Source organism: Chiloscyllium punctatum, chromosome 50 (genome assembly GCF_047496795.1).
Source record: "Chiloscyllium punctatum isolate Juve2018m chromosome 50, sChiPun1.3, whole genome shotgun sequence".
NCBI lineage: Eukaryota > Metazoa > Chordata > Chondrichthyes > Orectolobiformes > Hemiscylliidae > Chiloscyllium > Chiloscyllium punctatum.
Window position 1 is genome coordinate 31,816,072 of NC_092788.1, and position 27,919 is coordinate 31,843,990.

The 27,919-nt window shown below is 46.4% G+C and overlaps 1 protein-coding gene across 1 annotated transcript in view; it reads right to left on the bottom strand.

Annotated features, from left to right (window-relative positions):
* LOC140470055 (proteolipid protein 2-like) overlaps positions 1–27,254 on the bottom strand; it is a 54,946-nt gene extending 27,692 nt beyond the window's left edge. The window contains exon 1 of the mRNA XM_072566507.1: positions 27,095–27,254. Coding sequence (XP_072422608.1) covers positions 27,095–27,142 — 48 coding nt within the window. The 5' untranslated portion in view covers positions 27,143–27,254. The remainder of the gene's footprint in view (positions 1–27,094) is intronic.
* Between the last annotated feature and the right edge of the window lie 665 nt (positions 27,255–27,919).

Sequence of the window (27,919 nt, forward strand, 5' to 3'; positions counted from 1 at the left end):
CACAGTCACTGAGACTGACTCTAACACACAGTTACTGAGCCACACAGTCACTGAGACTGACACGAATACACACAGTCACTGAGACTGTCACTAATACACACAATCACTGAGACTGACACTAATACACACAGTCCCTGAGACTAACACTAACACACAGTCACTGAGACTGACTCTAACACACACAGGCACTGAGACTGACACTAACACACAGTCACTGAGACTGACTCTAACATAAACAGTCACTGACACTAATACACACACAGTCACTGAGACTGACACTAATACACACAGTCCCTGAGACTGACTCAAACACACAGTCACTGTGACTGACTCTAACATACACAGTCACTAACACTAATACACACACAGTCACTGAGACTGACTCTAACACACACAGTCACTGAGACTGACTCTAACATACACAGTCACTGAGACTGACACTAACACACAGTCACTGAGACTGACTCTAACATACACAGTCACTGACACTAATACACACAGTCACTGAGACTGACACGAACACACAGTCACTGAGACTGACACTAATACACACAGTCCCTGAGACTGCCACTAACACACACAGTCACTGAGACTGACACTAACTGAGACTGACACTAACACACACAGTCACTGAGAGTGACTCGAACACAGTCACTTAGATTGACACTAACAGACACACCGAGACACAGTCACTGAGACTGACACTAACACACAGTCACTGAGACTGACTCTAACACACAGAGTCACTGAAACTGACACTAACAGACACACAGTCACAGAGACACAGGTCATTGAGACTGACACTGACACACAGTCACTGAGACTGACTCGAACACACACAGTTACTGAGACTGACACTAATACACACACAGTCACTGAGACTGACACTAATACACACAGTCACTGAGACTGACACTAATACACACAGTCACTGAGACTGACATGAACACACAGTCACTGAGACTGCCACTAACACACACAGTCACTGAGACTGACACTAACTGAGACTGACACTAATACACACAGTCACTGAGACTGACTCGAACACAGTCACTGAGATTGACACTAACAGACACACAGAGACACAGTCACTGAGACTGACACTAACACACAGTCACTGAGACTGACTCTAACATACACAGTCACTGACACTAATACACACAGTCACTGAGACTGACTCGAACACAGTCACTGAGATTGACACTAACAGACACACAGAGACACAGTCACTGAGACTGACACTAACACACAGTCACTGAGACTGACTCTAACACACAGAGTCACTGAAACTGACACTAACAGACACACAGTCAGAGAGACACAGTGATTGAGACTGACACTGACACACAGTCACTGAGACTGACACTAACACACACAGTCACTGAGACTGACTCGAACACACACAGTTACTGAGACTGACACTAATACACACACGGTCACTGAGACTGAAACTAATACACACAGTCCCTGAGACTGACACTAACACACACAGTCACTGAGGTACAGTCACTGAGACTGACACTAACACACACACAGTCACTGAGACTGACACTAACAGACACATTAAGACACAGTCACTGAGACTGACACTAAAACACACGCGGTCACTGAGAGACACAGTCACTGAGACTGACACTAATATACACACAGTCACTGAGACTGACACTAACACACACAGTCACTGAGACTGACACTAACACACAGTCACTGAGACTGACACTAACACACACATGGTCACTGAGACACAGTCACTGAGACTGACTCGAACACACACAGTTACTGAAACTGACACTAATACACACACAGTCACTGAGACTGACACTAATACATACAGTCCCTGAGACTGACACTAATACACACAGTCACTGAGACTGACATGAACACACAGTCACTGAGACTGACACTAATACACACAGTCCCTGAGACTGCCACTAACACACACAGTCACTGAGACTGACACTAACTGAGACTGACACTAAAACACACAGTCACTGAGACTGACTCGAACACAGTCACTGAGATTGACACTAACAGACACACAGAGACACAGTCACTGAGACTGACACTAACACACAGTCACTGAGACTGACTCTAACACACAGAGTCACTGAAACTGACACTAACAGACACACAGTCAGAGAGACACAGTGATTGAGACTGACACTGACACACAGTTACTGAGACTGACACTAATACACACACAGTCACTGAGACTGACACTAATACACACAGTCCCTGAGACTGACACTAATACACACAGTCCCTGAGACTGACACGAACACACAGTCACTGAGACTGACACTAATACACACAGTCCCTGAGACTGCCACTAACACACACAGTCACTGAGACTGACACTAACTGAGACTGACACTAACACACACAGTCACTGAGACTGACTCGAACACAGTCACTGAGATTGACACTAACAGGCACACAGAGACACAGTCACTGAGACTGACACAAACACACAGTCACTGAGACTGACTCTAACACACAGAGTCACTGAAACTGACACAAATACACACACAGTCACTGAGACTGACACTAACAGACACACAGTCACAGAGACACAGTCACTGAGACTGACACTGACACACAGTCACTGAGACTGACACTAACACACACAGTCACTGAGACTGACTCGAACACACACAGTTACTGAGACTGACACTAATACACACACGGTCACTGAGAATGAAACTAATACACACAGTCCCTGAGACTGACACTAACACACACACAGTCACTGAGACTGACACTAACAGACACACAGTCACAGAGACACAGTCATTGAGACTGACACTGACACACAGTCACTGAGACTGACTCGAACACACACAGTTACTGAGACTGACACTAATACACACAGTCCCTGAGACTGACACTAATACACACAGTCACTGAGACTGACATGAACACACAGTCACTGAGACTGCCACTACCACACACAGTCACTGAGACTGACTCGAACACAGTCACTGAGATTGACACTAACAGACACACAGAGACACAGTCACTGAGACTGACACTAACACACAGTCACTGAGATTGACACTAACAGACACACAGAGACACAGTCACTGAAACTGACACTAACAGACACACAGTCAGAGAGACACAGTGATTGAGACTGACACTGACACACAGTCACTGAGACTGACACTAACACACACAGTCACTGAGACTGACTCGAACACACACAGTTACTGAGACTGACACTAATACACACACGGTCACTGAGACTGAAACTAATACACACAGTCCCTGAGACTGACACTAACACACACAGTCACTGAGGTACAGTCACTGAGACTGACACTAACACACACACAGTCACTGAGACTGACACTAACAGACACATTAAGACACAGTCACTGAGACTGACACTAAAACACACGCGGTCACTGAGAGACACAGTCACTGAGACTGACACTAATATACACACAGACACTGAGACTGAAACTAACACACAGAGTCACTGAAACTGACACTAACAGACACACAGTCAGAGAGACACAGTGATTGAGACTGACACTGACACACAGTCACTGAGACGGACTCGAACACACACAGTTACTGAGACTGACACTAATACACACACAGTCACTGAGACTGACACTAATACACACAGTCCCTGAGACTGACACTAATACACACAGTCCCTGAGACTGACACGAACACACAGTCACTGAGACTGACACTAATACACACAGTCCCTGAGACTGCCACTAACACACACAGTCACTGAGACTGACACTAACTGAGACTGACACTAACACACACAGTCACTGAGACTGACTCGAACACAGTCACTGAGATTGACACTAACAGGCACACAGAGACACAGTCACTGAGACTGACACAAACACACAGTCACTGAGACTGACTCTAACACACAGAGTCACTGAAACTGACACAAATACACACACAGTCACTGAGACTGACACTAACAGACACACAGTCAGAGAGACACAGTCACTGAGACTGACACTGACACACAGTCACTGAGACTGACACTAACACACACAGTCACTGAGACTGACTCGAACATACACAGTTACTGAGACTGACACTAATACACACACGGTCACTGAGAATGAAACAAATACACACAGTCCCTAAGACTGACACTAACACACACACAGTCACTGAGACTGACACTAACAGACACATTAAGACACAGTCACTGAGACTGACACTAAAACACACGCGGTCACTGAGAGACACAGTCACTGAGACTGACACTAATATACACACAGTCACTGAGACTGACACTAACACACAGAGTCACTGAAACTGACACTAACAGACACACAGTCAGAGAGACACAGTGATTGAGACTGACACTGACACACAGTCACTGAGACGGACTCGAACACACACAGTTACTGAGACTGACACTAATACACACACAGTCACTGAGACTGACACTAATACACACAGTCCCTGAGACTGACACTAATACACACAGTCCCTGAGACTGACACGAACACACAGTCACTGAGACTGACACTAATACACACAGTCCCTGAGACTGCCACTAACACACACAGTCACTGAGACTGACACTAACTGAGACTGACACTAACACACACAGTCACTGAGACTGACTCGAACACAGTCACTGAGATTGACACTAACAGGCACACAGAGACACAGTCACTGAGACTGACACAAACACACAGTCACTGAGACTGACTCTAACACACAGAGTCACTGAAACTGACACAAATACACACACAGTCACTGAGACTGACACTAACAGACACACAGTCAGAGAGACACAGTCACTGAGACTGACACTGACACACAGTCACTGAGACTGACACTAACACACACAGTCACTGAGACTGACTCGAACACACACAGTTACTGAGACTGACACTAATACACACACGGTCACTGAGAATGAAACAAATACACACAGTCCCTAAGACTGACACTAACACACACACAGTCACTGAGACTGACACTAACAGACACATTAAGACACAGTCACTGAGACTGACACTAAAACACACGCGGTCACTGAGAGACACAGTCACTGAGACTGACACTAATATACACACAGTCACTGAGACTGACACTAACACACGCAGTCACTGAGACTGACACTAACACACAGTCACTGAGACTGACACTAACACACACATGGTCACTGAGACACAGTCACTGAGACTGACTCGAACACACACAGTTACTGAGACTGACACTAATACACACACAGTCACTGAGACTGACACTAATACACACAGTCCCTGAGACTGACACTAATACACACAGTCACTGAGACTGACATGAACACACAGTCACTGAGACTGACACTAACACACACAGTCACTGAGACTGCCACTAACTGAGACTGACACTAACACACACAGTCACTGAGACTGACTCGAGCACAGTCACTGAGATTGACACTAACAGACACACAGAGACACAGTCACTGAGACTGACACTAACACACAGTCACTGAGACTGACTCTAACACACAGAGTCACTGAAACTGACACAAATACACACACAGTCACTGAGACTGACACTAACAGACACACAGTCACAGAGACACAGTCACTGAGACTGACACTGACACACAGTCACTGAGACTGACACTAACACACACAGTCACTGAGACTGACTCGAACACACACAGTTACTGAGACTGACACTAATATACACACGGTCACTGAGAATGAAACTAATACACACAGTCCCTGAGACTGACACTAACACACACACAGTCACTGAGACTGACACTAACAGACACACAGTCACAGAGACACAGTCATTGAGACTGACACTGACACACAGTCACTGAGACTGACTCGAACACACACAGTTACTGAGACTGACACTAATACACACACAGTAACTGAGACTGACACTAATACACACAGTCCCTGAGACTGACACTAATACACACAGTCACTGAGACTGACATGAACACACAGTCACTGAGACTGCCACTAACACACACAGTCACTGAGACTGACTCGAACACAGTCACTGAGATTGACACTAACAGACACACAGAGACACAGTCACTGAGACTGACACTAACACACAGTCACTGAGATTGACACTAACTGACACACAGAGACACAGTCACTGAAACTGACACTAACAGACACACAGTCAGAGAGACACAGTGATTGAGACTGACACTGACACACAGTCACTGAGACTGACACTAACACACACAGTCACTGAGACTGACTCGAACACACACAGTTACTGAGACTGACACTAATACACACACGGTCACTGAGACTGAAACTAATACACACAGTCCCTGAGACTGACACTAACACAAACAGTCACTGAGGTACAGTCACTGAGACTGACACTAACACACACACAGTCACTGAGACTGACACTAACAGACACATTAAGACACAGTCACTGAGACTGACACTAAAACACACGCGGTCACTGAGAGACACAGTCACTGAGACTGACACTAATATACACACAGTCACTGAGACTGACACTAACACACACAGTCACTGAGACTGACACTAACACACAGTCACTGAGACTGACACTAACACACACATGGTCACTGAGACACAGTCACTGAGACTGACTCGAACACACACAGTTACTGAAACTGACACTAATACACACACAGTCCCTGAGACTGACACTAATACACACAGTCACTGAGACTGACATGAACACACAGTCACTGAGACTGACACTAATACACACAGTCCGTGAGACTGCCACTAACACACACAGTCACTGAGAATGACACTAACTGAGACTGACACTAACACACACAGTCACTGAGACTGACTCGAACACAGTCACTGAGATTAACACTAACAGACACACAGAGACACAGTCACTGAGACTGACACTAACACACAGTCACTGAGACTGACTCTAACACACAGAGTCACTGAAACTGACACTAACAGACACACAGTCAGAGAGACACAGTGATTGAGACTGACACTGACACACAGTCACTGAGACGGACTCGAACACACACAGTTACTGAGACTGACACTAATACACACACAGTCACTGAGACTGACACTAATACACACAGTCCCTGAGACTGACACTAATACACACAGTCCCTGAGACTGACACGAACACACAGTCACTGAGACTGACACTAATACACACAGTCACTGAGACTGACACTAACACACACAGTCACTGAGACTGACACTAACTGAGACTGACACTAACACACACAGTCACTGAGACTGACTCGAACACAGTCACTGAGATTGACACTAACAGGCACACAGAGACACAGTCACTGAGACTGACACAAACACACAGTCACTGAGACTGACTCTAACACACAGAGTCACTGAAACTGACACAAATACACACACAGTCACTGAGACTGACACTAACAGACACACAGTCAGAGAGACACAGTCACTGAGACTGACACTGACACACAGTCACTGAGACTGACACTAACACACACAGTCACTGAGACTGACTCGAACACACACAGTTACTGAGACTGACACTAATACACACACGGTCACTGAGAATGAAACAAATACACACAGTCCCTAAGACTGACACTAACACACACACAGTCACTGAGACTGACACTAACAGACACATTAAGACACAGTCACTGAGACTGACACTAAAACACACGCGGTCACTGAGAGACACAGTCACTGAGACTGACACTAATATACACACAGTCACTGAGACTGACACTAACACACAGAGTCACTGAAACTGACACTAACAGACACACAGTCAGAGAGACACAGTGATTGAGACTGACACTGACACACAGTCACTGAGACGGACTCGAACACACACAGTTACTGAGACTGACACTAATACACACACAGTCACTGAGACTGACACTAATACACACAGTCCCTGAGACTGACACTAATACACACAGTCCCTGAGACTGACACGAACACACAGTCACTGAGACTGACACTAATACACACAGTCACTGAGACTGACACTAACACACACAGTCACTGAGACTGACACTAACTGAGACTGACACTAACACACACAGTCACTGAGACTGACTCGAACACAGTCACTGAGATTGACACTAACAGGCACACAGAGACACAGTCACTGAGACTGACACAAACACACAGTCACTGAGACTGACTCTAACACACAGAGTCACTGAAACTGACACAAATACACACACAGTCACTGAGACTGACACTAACAGACACACAGTCAGAGAGACACAGTCACTGAGACTGACACTGACACACAGTCACTGAGACTGACACTAACACACACAGTCACTGAGACTGACTCGAACACACACAGTCACTGAGACTGACACGAATACACACACGGTCACTGAGAATGAAACAAATACACACAGTCCCTAAGACTGACACTAACACACACACAGTCACTGAGACTGACACTAACAGACACATTAAGACACAGTCACTGAGACTGACACTAAAACACACGCGGTCACTGAGAGACACAGTCACTGAGACTGACACTAATATACACACAGTCACTGAGACTGACACTAACACACGCAGTCACTGAGACTGACACTAACACACAGTCACTGAGACTGACACTAACACACACATGGTCACTGAGACACAGTCACTGAGACTGACTCGAACACACACAGTTACTGAGACTGACACTAATACACACACAGTCACTGAGACTGACACTAATACACACAGTCCCTGAGACTGACACTAATACACACAGTCACTGAGACTGACATGAACACACAGTCACTGAGACTGACACTAATACACACAGTCCCTGAGACTGCCACTAACACACACAGTCACTGAGACTGCCACTAACTGAGACTGACACTAACACACACAGTCACTGAGACTGACTCGAGCACAGTCACTGAGATTGACACTAACAGACACACAGAGACACAGTCACTGAGACTGACACTAACACACAGTCACTGAGACTGACTCTAACACACAGAGTCACTGAAACTGACACAAATACACACACAGTCACTGAGACTGACACTAACAGACACACAGTCACAGAGACACAGTCACTGAGACTGACACTGACACACAGTCACTGAGACTGACACTAACACACACAGTCACTGAGACTGACTCGAACACACACAGTTACTGAGACTGACACTAATATACACACGGTCACTGAGAATGAAACTAATACACACAGTCCCTGAGACTGACACTAACACACACACAGTCACTGAGACTGACACTAACAGACACACAGTCACAGAGACACAGTCATTGAGACTGACACTGACACACAGTCACTGAGACTGACTCGAACACACACAGTTACTGAGACTGACACTAATACACACACGGTCACTGAGACTGAAACTAATACACACAGTCCCTGAGACTGACACTAACACAAACAGTCACTGAGGTACAGTCACTGAGACTGACACTAACACACACACAGTCACTGAGACTGACACTAACAGACACATTAAGACACAGTCACTGAGACTGACACTAAAACACACGCGGTCACTGAGAGACACAGTCACTGAGACTGACACTAATATACACACAGTCACTGAGACTGACACTAACACACACAGTCACTGAGACTGACACTAACACACAGTCACTGAGACTGACACTAACACACACATGGTCACTGAGACACAGTCACTGAGACTGACTCGAACACACACAGTTACTGAAACTGACACTAATACACACACAGTCCCTGAGACTGACACTAATACACACAGTCACTGAGACTGACATGAACACACAGTCACTGAGACTGACACTAATACACACAGTCCGTGAGACTGCCACTAACACACACAGTCACTGAGAATGACACTAACTGAGACTGACACTAACACACACAGTCACTGAGACTGACTCGAACACAGTCACTGAGATTAACACTAACAGACACACAGAGACACAGTCACTGAGACTGACACTAACACACAGTCACTGAGACTGACTCTAACACACAGAGTCACTGAAACTGACACTAACAGACACACAGTCAGAGAGACACAGTGATTGAGACTGACACTGACACACAGTCACTGAGACGGACTCGAACACACACAGTTACTGAGACTGACACTAATACACACACAGTCACTGAGACTGACACTAATACACACAGTCCCTGAGACTGACACTAATACACACAGTCCCTGAGACTGACACGAACACACAGTCACTGAGACTGACACTAATACACACAGTCACTGAGACTGACACTAACACACACAGTCACTGAGACTGACACTAACTGAGACTGACACTAACACACACAGTCACTGAGACTGACTCGAACACAGTCACTGAGATTGACACTAACAGGCACACAGAGACACAGTCACTGAGACTGACACAAACACACAGTCACTGAGACTGACTCTAACACACAGAGTCACTGAAACTGACACAAATACACACACAGTCACTGAGACTGACACTAACAGACACACAGTCAGAGAGACACAGTCACTGAGACTGACACTGACACACAGTCACTGAGACTGACACTAACACACACAGTCACTGAGACTGACTCGAACACACACAGTTACTGAGACTGACACTAATACACACACGGTCACTGAGAATGAAACAAATACACACAGTCCCTAAGACTGACACTAACACACACACAGTCACTGAGACTGACACTAACAGACACATTAAGACACAGTCACTGAGACTGACACTAAAACACACGCGGTCACTGAGAGACACAGTCACTGAGACTGACACTAATATACACACAGTCACTGAGACTGACACTAACACACAGAGTCACTGAAACTGACACTAACAGACACACAGTCAGAGAGACACAGTGATTGAGACTGACACTGACACACAGTCACTGAGACGGACTCGAACACACACAGTTACTGAGACTGACACTAATACACACACAGTCACTGAGACTGACACTAATACACACAGTCCCTGAGACTGACACTAATACACACAGTCCCTGAGACTGACACGAACACACAGTCACTGAGACTGACACTAATACACACAGTCACTGAGACTGACACTAACACACACAGTCACTGAGACTGACACTAACTGAGACTGACACTAACACACACAGTCACTGAGACTGACTCGAACACAGTCACTGAGATTGACACTAACAGGCACACAGAGACACAGTCACTGAGACTGACACAAACACACAGTCACTGAGACTGACTCTAACACACAGAGTCACTGAAACTGACACAAATACACACACAGTCACTGAGACTGACACTAACAGACACACAGTCAGAGAGACACAGTCACTGAGACTGACACTGACACACAGTCACTGAGACTGACACTAACACACACAGTCACTGAGACTGACTCGAACACACACAGTCACTGAGACTGACACGAATACACACACGGTCACTGAGAATGAAACAAATACACACAGTCCCTAAGACTGACACTAACACACACACAGTCACTGAGACTGACACTAACAGACACATTAAGACACAGTCACTGAGACTGACACTAAAACACACGCGGTCACTGAGAGACACAGTCACTGAGACTGACACTAATATACACACAGTCACTGAGACTGACACTAACACACGCAGTCACTGAGACTGACACTAACACACAGTCACTGAGACTGACACTAACACACACATGGTCACTGAGACACAGTCACTGAGACTGACTCGAACACACACAGTTACTGAGACTGACACTAATACACACACAGTCACTGAGACTGACACTAATACACACAGTCCCTGAGACTGACACTAATACACACAGTCACTGAGACTGACATGAACACACAGTCACTGAGACTGACACTAATACACACAGTCCCTGAGACTGCCACTAACACACACAGTCACTGAGACTGCCACTAACTGAGACTGACACTAACACACACAGTCACTGAGACTGACTCGAGCACAGTCACTGAGATTGACACTAACAGACACACAGAGACACAGTCACTGAGACTGACACTAACACACAGTCACTGAGACTGACTCTAACACACAGAGTCACTGAAACTGACACAAATACACACACAGTCACTGAGACTGACACTAACAGACACACAGTCACAGAGACACAGTCACTGAGACTGACACTGACACACAGTCACTGAGACTGACACTAACACACACAGTCACTGAGACTGACTCGAACACACACAGTTACTGAGACTGACACTAATATACACACGGTCACTGAGAATGAAACTAATACACACAGTCCCTGAGACTGACACTAACACACACACAGTCACTGAGACTGACACTAACAGACACACAGTCACAGAGACACAGTCATTGAGACTGACACTGACACACAGTCACTGAGACTGACTCGAACACACACAGTTACTGAGACTGACACTAATACACACACAGTAACTGAGACTGACACTAATACACACAGTCCCTGAGACTGACACTAATACACACAGTCACTGAGACTGACATGAACACACAGTCACTGAGACTGCCACTAACACACACAGTCACTGAGACTGACTCGAACACAGTCACTGAGATTGACACTAACAGACACACAGAGACACAGTCACTGAGACTGACACTAACACACAGTCACTGAGATTGACACTAACTGACACACAGAGACACAGTCACTGAAACTGACACTAACAGACACACAGTCAGAGAGACACAGTGATTGAGACTGACACTGACACACAGTCACTGAGACTGACACTAACACACACAGTCACTGAGACTGACTCGAACACACACAGTTACTGAGACTGACACTAATACACACACGGTCACTGAGACTGAAACTAATACACACAGTCCCTGAGACTGACACTAACACAAACAGTCACTGAGGTACAGTCACTGAGACTGACACTAACACACACACAGTCACTGAGACTGACACTAACAGACACATTAAGACACAGTCACTGAGACTGACACTAAAACACACGCGGTCACTGAGAGACACAGTCACTGAGACTGACACTAATATACACACAGTCACTGAGACTGACACTAACACACACAGTCACTGAGACTGACACTAACACACAGTCACTGAGACTGACACTAACACACACATGGTCACTGAGACACAGTCACTGAGACTGACTCGAACACACACAGTTACTGAAACTGACACTAATACACACACAGTCCCTGAGACTGACACTAATACACACAGTCACTGAGACTGACATGAACACACAGTCACTGAGACTGACACTAATACACACAGTCCGTGAGACTGCCACTAACACACACAGTCACTGAGAATGACACTAACTGAGACTGACACTAACACACACAGTCACTGAGACTGACTCGAACACAGTCACTGAGATTAACACTAACAGACACACAGAGACACAGTCACTGAGACTGACACTAACACACAGTCACTGAGACTGACTCTAACACACAGAGTCACTGAAACTGACACTAACAGACACACAGTCAGAGAGACACAGTGATTGAGACTGACACTGACACACAGTCACTGAGACGGACTCGAACACACACAGTTACTGAGACTGACACTAATACACACACAGTCACTGAGACTGACACTAATACACACAGTCCCTGAGACTGACACTAATACACACAGTCCCTGAGACTGACACGAACACACAGTCACTGAGACTGACACTAATACACACAGTCACTGAGACTGACACTAACACACACAGTCACTGAGACTGACACTAACTGAGACTGACACTAACACACACAGTCACTGAGACTGACTCGAACACAGTCACTGAGATTGACACTAACAGGCACACAGAGACACAGTCACTGAGACTGACACAAACACACAGTCACTGAGACTGACTCTAACACACAGAGTCACTGAAACTGACACAAATACACACACAGTCACTGAGACTGACACTAACAGACACACAGTCACAGAGACACAGTCACTGAGACTGACACTGACACACAGACACTGAGACTGACACTAACACACACAGTCACTGAGACTGACTCGAACACACACAGTTACTGAGACTGACACTAATACACACACGGTCACTGAGAATGAAACTAATACACACAGTCCCTGAGACTGACACTAACACACACACAGTCACTGAGACTGACACTAACAGACACACAGTCACAGAGACACAGTCATTGAGACTGACACTGACACACAGTCACTGAGACTGACTCGAACACACACAGTTACTGAGACTGACACTAATACACACACAGTCACTGAGACTGAGACTAATACACACAGTCCCTGAGACTGACACTAATACACACAGTCACTGAGACTGACATGAACACACAGTCACTGAGACTGCCACTAACACACACAGTCACTGAGACTGACTCGAACACAGTCACTGAGATTGACACTAACAGACACACAGAGACACAGTCACTGAGACTGACACTAACACACAGTCACTGAGATTGACACTAACAGACACACAGAGACACAGTCACTGAAACTGACACTAACAGACACACAGTCAGAGAGACACAGTGATTGAGACTGACACTGACACACAGTCACTGAGACTGACACTAACACACACAGTCACTGAGACTGACTCGAACACACACAGTTACTGAGACTGACACTAATACACACACGGTCACTGAGACTGAAACTAATACACACAGTCCCTGAGACTGACACTAACACACACACAGTCACTGAGACTGACACTAACAGACACACAGTCACAGAGACACAGTCATTGAGACTGACACTGACACACAGTCACTGAGACTGACTCGAACACACACAGTTACTGAGACTGACACTAATACACACACAGTAACTGAGACTGACACTAATACACACAGTCCCTGAGACTGACACTAATACACACAGTCACTGAGACTGACATGAACACACAGTCACTGAGACTGCCACTAACACACACAGTCACTGAGACTGACTCGAACACACACAGTTACTGAGACTGACACTAATACACACACGGTCACTGAGACTGAAACTAATACACACAGTCCCTGAGACTGACACTAACACACACAGTCACTGAGGTACAGTCACTGAGACTGACACTAACACACACACAGTCCCTGAGACTGACACTAATACACACAGTCACTGAGACTGACACTAATACACACAGTCCCTGAGACTGACACTAATACACACAGTCACTGAGACTGACACTAATACACACAGTCACTGAGACTGACACTAACTGAGACTGACTCGAACACAGTCACTGAGATTGACACTAACAGACACACAGAGACACAGTCACTGAGACTAACACTAACACACAGTCACTGAGATTGACACTAACAGACACACAGAGACACAGTCACTGAAACTGACACTAACAGACACACAGTCAGAGAGACACAGTGATTGAGACTGACACTGACACACAGTCACTGAGACTGACACTAACACACACAGTCACTGAGACTGACTCGAACACACACAGTTACTGAGACTGACACTAATACACACACGGTCACTGAGACTGAAACTAATACACACAGTCCCTGAGACTGACACTAACACACACAGTCACTGAGGTACAGTCACTGAGACTGACACTAACACACACACAGTCACTGAGACTGACACTAACAGACACATTAAGACACAGTCACTGAGACTGACACTAAAACACACGCGGTCACTGAGAGACACAGTCACTGAGACTGACACTAATATACACACAGTCACTGAGACTGACACTAACACACACAGTCACTGAGACTGACACTAACACACAGTCACTGAGACTGACACTAACACACACATGGTCACTGAGACACAGTCACTGAGACTGACTCGAACACACACAGTTACTGAAACTGACACTAATACACACACAGTCACTGAGACTGACACTAATACACACAGTCCCTGAGACTGACACTAATACACACAGTCACTGAGACTGACATGAACACACAGTCACTGAGACTGACACTAATACACACAGTCCCTGAGACTGCCACTAACACACACAGTGACTGAGACTGACACTAACTGAGACTGACACTAACACACACAGTCACTGAGACTGACTCGAACACAGTCACTGAGATTAACACTAACAGACACACTGAGACACAGTCACTGAGACTGACACTAACACACAGTCACTGAGACTGACACTAACAGACACACAGTCAGAGAGACACAGTGATTGAGACTGACACTGACACACAGTCACTGAGACAGACTCGAACACACACAGTTACTGAGACTGACACTAACACACACACAGTCACTGAGACTGACACTAACAGACACATTAAGACACAGTCACTGAGACTGACACTAAAACACACGCGGTCACTGAGAGACACAGTCACTGAGACTGACACTAATATACACACAGTCACTGAGACTGACACTAACACACACAGTCACTGAGACTGACACTAACACACAGTCACTGAGACTGACACTAACACACACATGGTCACTGAGACACAGTCACTGAGACTGACTCGAACACACACAGTTACTGAAACTGACACTAATACACACACAGTCACTGAGACTGACACTAATACACACAGTCCCTGAGACTGACACTAATACACACAGTCACTGAGACTGACATGAACACACAGTCACTGAGACTGACACTAATACACACAGTCCCTGAGACTGCCACTAACACACACAGTCACTGAGACTGACACTAACTGAGACTGACACTAACACACACAGTCACTGAGACTGACTCGAACACAGTCACTGAGATTAACACTAACAGACACACTGAGACACAGTCACTGAGACTGACACTAACACACAGTCACTGAGACTGACACTAACAGACACACAGTCAGAGAGACACAGTGATTGAGACTGACACTGACACACAGTCACTGAGACAGACTCGAACACACACAGTTACTGAGACTGACACTAATACACACACAGTCACTGAGACTGACACTAATACACACAGTCCCTGAGACTGACACTAATACACACAGTCCCTGAGACTGACACGAACACACAGTCACTGAGACTGACACTAATACACACAGTCCCTGAGACTGCCACTAACACACACAGTCACTGAGACTGACACTAACTGAGACTGACACTAACACACACAGTCACTGAGACTGACTCGAACACAGTCACTGAGATTGACACTAACAGGCACACAGAGACACAGTCACTGAGACTGACACAAACACACAGTCACTGAGACTGACTCTAACACACAGAGTCACTGAAACTGACACAAATACACACACAGTCACTGAGACTGACACTAACAGACACACAGTCACAGAGACACAGTCACTGAGACTGACACTGACACACAGTCACTGAGACTGACACTAACACACACAGTCACTGAGACTGACTCGAACACACACAGTCACTGAGACTGACACTAATACACACACGGTCACTGAGAATGAAACAAATACACACAGTCCCTAAGACTGACACTAACACACACACAGTCACTGAGACTGACACTAACAGACACATTAAGACACAGTCACTGAGACTGACACTAAAACACACGCGGTCACTGAGAGACACAGTCACTGAGACTGACACTAATATACACACAGTCACTGAGACTGACACTAACACACGCAGTCACTGAGACTGACACTAACACACAGTCACTGAGACTGACACTAACACACACATGGTCACTGAGACACAGTCACTGAGACTGACTCGAACACACACAGTTACTGAGACTGACACTAATACACACACAGTCACTGAGACTGACACTAATACACACAGTCCCTGAGACTGACACTAATACACACAGTCACTGAGACTGACATGAACACACAGTCACTGAGACTGACACTAATACACACAGTCCCTGAGACTGCCACTAACACACACAGTCACTGAGACTGCCACTAACTGAGACTGACACTAACACACACAGTCACTGAGACTGACTCGAGCACAGTCACTGAGATTGACACTAACAGACACACAGAGACACAGTCACTGAGACTGACACTAACACACAGTCACTGAGACTGACTCTAACACACAGAGTCACTGAAACTGACACTAACAGACACACAGTCAGAGAGACACAGTGATTGAGACTGACACTGACACACAGTCACTGAGACGGTCTCGAACACACACAGTTACTGAGACTGACACTAATACACACACAGTCACTGAGACTGACACTAATACACACAGTCCCTGAGACTGATACGAACACACAGTCACTGAGACTGACACTAATACACACAGTCCCTGAGACTGCCACTAACACACACAGTCACTGAGACTGACACTAACTGAGACTGACACTAACACACACAGTCACTGAGACTGACTCGAACACAGTCACTGAGATTGACACTAATAGACACACAGAGACACAGTCACTGAGACTGACACAAACACACAGTCACTGAGACTGACACTAACACACACAGTCACTGAGGTACAGTCACTGAGACTGACACTAACACACACACAGTCACTGAGACTGACACTAACAGACACATTAAGACACAGTCACTGAGACTGACACTAAAACACACGCGGTCACTGAGAGACACAGTCACTGAGACTGACACTAATATACACACAGTCACTGAGACTGACACTAACACACGCAGTCACTGAGACTGACACTAACACACAGTCACTGAGACTGACACTAACACACACATGGTCACTGAGACACAGTCACTGAGACTGACTCGAACACACACAGTTACTGAGACTGACACTAATACACACACAGTCACTGAGACTGACACTAATACACACAGTCCCTGAGACTGACACTAATACACACAGTCACTGAGACTGACATGAACACACAGTCACTGAGACTGACACGAATGCACACAGTCCCTGAGACTGCCACTAACACACACAGTCACTGAGACTGACACTAACTGAGACTGACACTAACACACACAGTCACTGAGACTGACTCGAACACAGTCACTGAGATTGACACTAACAGACACACAGAGACACAGTCACTGAGACTGACACTAACACACAGTCACTGAGACTGACTCTAACACACAGAGTCACTGAAACTGACACTAACAGACACACAGTCAGAGAGACACAGTGATTGAGACTGACACTGACACACAGTCACTGAGACGGACTCGAACACACACAGTTACTGAGACTGACACTAATACACACACAGTCACTGAGACTGACACTAATACACACAGTCCCTGAGACTGACAGTAACACACATTCACTGAGACTGACTCTAACACACACAGTCACTGAGACTGACACTAACAGACACACGGGACACAGTCACAGATACTGACACTAACACACACAGTCACTGAGACTGACACTAATATACACACAGTCACTGAGACTGACACTAACACACAGTCACTGAGACTGACACTAACACACAGTCACTGAGACACACAGTCACTGAGACTGACACGAATACACACAGTCACTGAGACTGTCACTAATACACACAATCACTGAGACTGACACTAATACACACAGTCCCTGACACTGACTCTAACATAAACAGTCACTGACACTAATACACACACAGTCACTGAGACTGACTCTAACATACACAGTCACTGACACTAATACACACACAGTCACTGAGACTGACTCTAACATACACAGTCACTGAGACTGACACTAACACACAGTCACTGAGACTGACTCTAACATACACAGTCACTGACACTAATACACACAGTCACTGAGACTGACACGAACACACAGTCACTGAGACTGACACTAATACACACAGTCCCTGGACTGCCACTAACACACACAGTCACTGAGACTGACACTAACTGAGACTGACACTAACACACACAGTCACTGAGAGTGATTCGAACACAGTCACTGAGATTGACACTAACAGACACACAGAGACGCAGTCACTGAGACTGACACGAATACACACAGTCACTGAGACTGACTCTAACACACAGAGTCACTGAAACTGACACTAACAGACACACAGTCACAAAGACACAGTCACTGAGACTGACACTGGCACACAGTCACTGAGACTGACACTAATACACACAGTCCCTGAGACTGACACTAATACACACAGTCACTGAGACTGACACGAACACACAGTCACTGAGACTGACACTAATACACACAGTCCCTGAGACTGCCACTAACACACACAGTCACTGAGACTGACACTAACTGAGACTGACACTAACACACACAGTCACTGAGACTGACTCGAACACAGTCACTGAGACTGACACTAACAGACAAACAGAGACACAGTCACTGAGACTGACACTAACACACACAGTCACTGAGACTGACTCGAACACAGTCACTGAGATTGACACTAATAGACACACAGAGACACAGTCACTGAGACTGACACAAACACACAGTCACTGAGACTGACTCTAACACAGAGTCACTGAAACTGACACAAATACACACACAGTCACTGAGACTGACACTAACAGACACATCGTCACAGAGACACAGTCACTGAGACTGACACTGACACACAGTCACTGAGACTGACACTAACACACACAGTCACTGAGACTGACTCGAACACACACAGTTACTGAGACTGACACTAATACACACACAGTCACTGAGACTGACACTAATACACACAGTCCCTGAGACTGACACTAATACACACAGTCCCTGAGACTGACACTAACACACACAGTCACTGAGACTGACACTAACACACACACAGTCACTGAGACTGACACTAACAGACACACAGAGACACAGTTTCTGAGACCGACACTAACACACACAGTCACTGAGACTGACACTAATACACACACAGTCACTGAGACTGACACTAATACACACAGTCACTGAGATACAGTCACTGAGACTGACACTAACACACACACAGTCACTGAGACTGACACTAACAGACACACGCGGTCACTGAGAGACACAGTCATTGAGACTGACACTAATATACACACAGTCACTGAGACTGACACTAACACACACAGTCACTGAGACTGACACTAACACACAGAGTCACTGAGACTGACACTAACACACACAGTCACTGAGACTGACTCGAACATACACAGTCACTGAGACTGACACTAATACACACAGTCACTGAGACTGACACTAACACACAGTCACTGAGACTGACACTAACACACAGTCACTGAGACTGACTCTAACACACAGTCACTGAGACTGACTCTAACACACAGTCACTGAAACTGACACAAATACACACACAGTCACTGAGACTGACACTAACAGACACACAGTCACAGAGACGCAGTCACTGAGACTGACACTGACACACAGTCACTGAGACTGACACTAATACACACACGGTCACTGAGACTGACACTAATACACACAGTCTCTGAGACTGACACTAACACACACAGTCAGTGAGATACAGTCACTGAGACTGACACTAACACAAACACAGTCACTGAGACTGACACTAACAGACACACAGAGACACAGTTTCTGAGACTGACACTAACACACACAGTCACTGAGACTGACACTAATACACACAGTCACTGAGATACAGTCACTGAGACTGACACTAACACACACACAGTCACTGAGACTGACACTAACAGACACACTGAGACACAGTCACTGAGACTGACACTAAAACACACGCGGTCACTGAGAGACACAGTCACTGTGACTGACACTAATATACACACAGTCACTGAGACTGACACTAACACACAGTCACTGAGACTGACACTAACACACACATGGTTACTCAGACACAGTCACTGAGACTGACACTAACACACACATGATCACTGAGAAACACAGTCATTGAGACTGACAATAATATACACACAGTCACTGATACTAACACTGACACTAACACACACAGTCACTGAGACTGACATAGAACATAGAACATAGAACATAGAACATATAACATAGAACATTACAGCGCAGTACAGGCCCTTCGGCCCTCGATGTTGCGCCGATCCAAGCCCACCTAACCTACACTAACCCACTATCCTCCATATACCTATCCAATGCCCGCTTAAATACTCATAAAGAGGGAGAGTCCACCACTGCTACTGGCAGGGCATTCCATGAACTTACGACTCGCTGAGTGAAGAACCTACCCCTAACATCAGTCCTATATCTACCACCCCTTAATTTAAAGCTATGCCCCCTCGTAATAGCTGACTCCATACGTGGGAAAAGGTTCTCACTGTCAACCCTATCTAACCCCCTAATCATCTTGTACACCTCTATCAAGTCACCCCTAAACCTTCTTTTCTCCAATGAAAACAACCCCAAGTGCCTCAGCCTTTCCTCATACGATCTTCCTACCATACCAGGCAACATCCTGGTAAACTTCCTCTGCATCCGTTCCAGTGCCTCCACATCCTTCCTATAGTTTGGCGACCAAAACTGCACACAATATTCCAGATGCGGCCGCACCAGAGTCTTATACAACTGCACTGAGACTGACACTAACACATACAGTCACTGAGACTGACTCGAACATACACAGTCACTGAGACTGACTCGAACATACACAGTCACTGAGACTGACACTAACACACACAGTCACTGAGACTGACACTAACAGACACACAGTCACTGAGACACATTCACTGAGACTGACACTAACACACACAGTCACTGAGACTGACACTAACAGACATGTAGTCACTGAGACTCAGTCACTGAGATGGACACTAAACACACACGCAGTCACTGAGACACACAGTCACTGAGACTGACACTAATATACACACAGTCACTGAGACTGACACTAACACACACAGTCACTGAGACTGACTCGAACACACACAGTCACTGAGACTGACACTAATACAAACACAGTCACTGAGACTGACACTAGTACACACACAGTCACTGAGACTGACACTAATACACACACAGTCACTGACACTGACACTAATTCACACACAGTCACAGACTGACACTAATTCACACACAGTCACTGAGACTGACTCTAACACACAGTCACTGAGACTGACTCTAATACACAGTCATTGAGACTGACTCTAACACACACAGTCACTGTGACTGACACTAATACACACACAGTTACTGAGACTGACACTAACACACAGTCACTGAGATTGACACTAATACACACAGTCACTGAGACTGACACTAACACACACAGTCACTGAGACTGACACTAATACACACAGTCACTGAGATACAGTCACTGAGACTGACACTAAAACACACACAGTCACTGAGACTGACACTAACAGACACACTGAGACACAGTCACTGAGGCTGACACTAATATACACACAGTCACTGAGACTGACACTAATACACACAGTCACTGAGACTGACACTAACACACACAGTCACTGAGACTGACACTAACACACACATGGTCACTGAGACACAGTCACTGAGACTGACACTAACACACACATGGTCACTGAGACACACAGTCATTGAGACTGACACTAATATACACACAGTCACTGATACTAACACTGACACTAACACACATAGTCACTGAGACTGACACTAACACACAGTCACTGAGACTGACACTAACACACAGTCACTGAGACTGACACTAACACACACAGTCACTGAGACTGACTCGAACATACACAGTCACTGAGACTGACGCTAATAGACACAGTCACTGAGACTGACACTAACACACACAGTCACCGAGACTGACACTAACACACACAGTCACTGAGACTGACTCGAACATACACAGTCACTGAGACTGACGCTAACACACAGTCACTGAGACTGACACTAACACACACAGTCACTGAGACTGACACTAACAGACACACAGTCACTGAGACACAGTCACTGAGACTGACACTAACAGACATGCAGTCACTGAGACTCAGTCACTGAGAATGACACTAACACACACGCAGTCACTGAGACACACAGTCACTGAGACTGACACTAATATACACACAGTCACTGAGACTGACACTAATACAAACACAGTCACTGAGACTGACACTACTACACACACAGTCACTGACACTGACACTAATACACACACAGCCACAGACTGACACTAATTCACACACAGTCCCTGAGACTGACACTAACACACAGTCACTGAGACTGACTCTAACATACACAGTCACTGACACTAATACACACACAGTCACTGAGACTGACACTACTACACACACAGTCACTGACATTAATTCACACACAATCACTGAGACTGACACTAATTCACACACAGTCACTGAGACTGACACTAATACACACAGTCACTGAGATTCACACGAACACACACTTAGTCACTAAGACTGACACTAATATACACACTTGGTGAAACTGACACTAATACACACACAGTCACTGAGACTGATACACAGTCACTGAGACTGACACTAACACACAGTCACTGAGATTGACTCTAACACACACAGTCACTGAGACTGACACTGACACACGTATAGTCTCAGTGACTGTGTGTATATTAGTGTCAGTCTCAGTGACTAAGTGTGTGTTCGTGTCAGTCTCAGTGACTGTGTGTGTATTAGTGTCAGTCTCAGTGACTGTGTGTATTAGTGTCAGTCTCAGTGACTGTGTGTCTGTTAGTGTCAGTCTCAGTGACTGTGTGTGTTAGAGTCAGTCTCAGTGACTGTGTGTGTTAGAGTCAGTCTCAGTGACTGTGTGTGTTAGAGTCAGTCTCAGAAACCGTGTGTGTATTAGATCCAGTCTCTAATACACTGTGACTGTGTCTCAGTGACTGTGTGTTAGTGTCAGTCTCAGTGACTGTGTGTATTAGTGTCAGTCTCAGTGACTGTGTCTCAGTGACAGTGTGTGTTCATGTCAGTCTCAGTGGCTGTGTGTTTCAGTGACCGTGTGTGTATTAGTGTCAGTGTCAGTGACTGTGTCTCAGTGACTGTGCGTGTTAGTGTCAGTCTCAGTGATTGTGTGTGTATTAGTGTCAGTCTCAGTGACTGTGTGTGTGTCAGTCTCAGAAACCGTGTGTGTATTAGAGTCAGTCTCTAATACACACACGGTTTCTGAGACTGACACACACACACAGTCACTGAGACTGATACACAGTCACTGAGACTGACACTAACACACAGTCACTGAGATTGACTCTAACACACACAGTCACTGAGACTGACACTGACACACGTATAGTCTCAGTGACTGTGTGTATATTAGTGTCAGTCTCAGTGACTAAGTGTGTGTTCGTGTCAGTCTCAGTGACTGTGTGTGTATTAGTGTCAGTCTCAGTGACTGTGTGTATTAGTGTCAGTCTCAGTGACTGTGTGTCTGTTAGTGTCAGTCTCAGTGACTGTGTGTGTTAGAGTCAGTCTCAGTGACTGTGTGTGTTAGAGTCAGTCTCAGTGACTGTGTGTGTTAGAGTCAGTCTCAGAAACCGTGTGTGTATTAGATCCAGTCTCTAATACACTGTGACTGTGTCTCAGTGACTGTGTGTTAGTGTCAGTCTCAGTGACTGTGTGTATTAGTGTCAGTCTCAGTGACTGTGTCTCAGTGACAGTGTGTGTTCATGTCAGTCTCAGTGGCTGTGTGTTTCAGTGACCATGTGTGTATTAGTGTCAGTGTCAGTGACTGTGTCTCAGTGACTGTGTGTTAGTGTCAGTCTCAGTGATTGTATGTGTATTAGTGTCAGTCTCAGTGACTGTGTGTGTTCATATCAGTCTCAGTGACTGTGTTTGTGTCAGTCTCAGTGACTGTGTGTGTTAGTGTCAGTCTCAGTGACTGTGTGTTTGTGTCAGTCTCAGTGACTGTGTTTGTGTCAGTCTCAGTGACTGTGTTTGTGTCAGTCTCAGTGACTGTGTGTGTTAGTGTCGGTCTCAGTGACTGTGTGTGTTCATGTCAGTCTCAGTGACTGTGTGTCTCAGAGACTGTGTGTGTTAGTGTCAGTTTCAGTGACTGTGTATTCGTGTCAGTCTCAGTCTCAGTGACTGTGTGTCTCAGTGACTGTATGTGTTCGTGTCAATCTCAGTGACTGTGTGTGTTCGTGTCAGTCTCAGTGACTGTGTGTATTACTGTCAGTCTCAGTGACTGTGTGTATTACTGTCATTTTCAGTGACTGTGTATTTGTGTCAGTCTCAGTGACTGTGTGTCTCAGAGACTGTATATGTTAGAGTCAGTCTCAGTGACTGTGTTTCAGTGTCAGTTTCAGTGTCTGTGTGTGTTAGTGTCAGTCTCAGTGACTGTGTGTCTCAGTGACTGTGTGTGTTCGTGTCAGTCTCAGTGACGGTGTGTCTCAGTGACTGTGTGTGTTCGTGTCAGTCTCAGTGACGGTGTGTCTCAGTGACTGTGTGTGGTCATGTCAGTCTCAGTGACTGTGTGTATTAGTGTCAGTGTCAGTGACTGTGTGTGTTCATGTCAGTCTCAGTGACTGTGTGTGTTCGTGTCAGTCTCAGTGACTGTGTGTCTCAGAGACTGTATATGTTAGAGTCAGTCTCAGTGACTGTGTGTCAGTGTCAGTTTCAGTGACTGTGTATTCGTGTCAGTCTCTGTGACTTTGTGTCTCAGTGACTGTGTGTGTTCGTGTCTGTCTCAGTGACTGTGTGTGTATTATTGCCAGTGACTGTGTGTGTTCGTGTCAGTCTCAGTGACTGTGTGTTCGTGTCAGTCTCACTGACTGTGTGTCTCAGTGACTGTGTATGTTAGAGTCAGTCTCAGTGACTGTGTTTGTTAGTGTCAGTCTCAGTGACTGTGTGTGTTAGTGTCAGTTCAGTGACTGTGTATTTGTGTCAGTCTCGGTGACCGTGTGTCTCAGTGACTCTATGTGTTCGTGTCAGTCTCAGTGACTGTGTGTGTTCGTGTCAGTCTCAGTGACTGTGTGTCTCAGTGACTGTATGTGTTCGTGTCAGTCTCAGTGACTGTGTGTGTTCATGTCAGTCTCAGTGACAGTGTGTCTCAGAGACTGTGTGTGTTTGTGTCAATCTCAGTGACTGTGTGTCTCAGTGACTGTGTGTGTTTGTGTCAGTCTCAGTGACTGTTTGTCTCAGTGACTGTGTGTATTCGCGTCAGTCTCAGTGACACTGTAACAAACACACTGTCACAGACTGGGACCCTGACACTAAGTTGTGAGTGGAGGGGAAGGGGTAGGTTGTGTGGCAGGAGGTGACAGGAGTTACCGTCAAGGGCCAGTGAATGAAGCTCAGTGACTGATCGAACCGGTTCATGAAGATGATGAAGAAGATGACGCTGAAGATCAGCTCGATGATGGGGGCAGTGGAATAGCCGCCATATGCCGAGGAACAGAAACAGATGAAGACAATCAGGCAGAGTAACTGTTGGAGAACCGAGAGAGACAGTGAGAATGGTCACACAAAAGGGCAGCTCCTCACGGCCCCCCCAGACACCCAGACACAGCTCACCGACCGGCCCCACCCAGACACATCTCACCGACCGGCCACACCCCACCCAGACACATCTCACCGACCGGCCACACCCCACCCAGACACATCTCACCGACCGGCCCCACCCAGACACATCTCACCGACCGGCCACACCCCACCCAGACACATCTCACCGACCGGCCCCACCCCACCCAGACACAGCTCACCGACCGGCCCCACCTAGACACATCTCACCGACCGGCCACACCCCACCCAGACACATCTCACCGACCGGCCACACCCCACCCAGACACATCTCACCGACCGGCCCCACCCAGACACATCTCACCGACCGGCCACACCCCACCCAGACACATCTCACCGACCGGCCCCACCCCACCCAGACACATCTCACCGACCGGCCCCACCCAGACACATCTCACCGACCGGCCCCACCCCACCCAGACACATCTCACCGACCGGCCCCACCCCACCCAGACACAGCTCACCGACCGGCCCCACCCCACCCAGACACATCTCACCGACCGGCCTGGCCCCACCCAGACACATCTCACCGACCGGCCCCACCCCACCCAGACACATCTCACCGACCGGCCACAC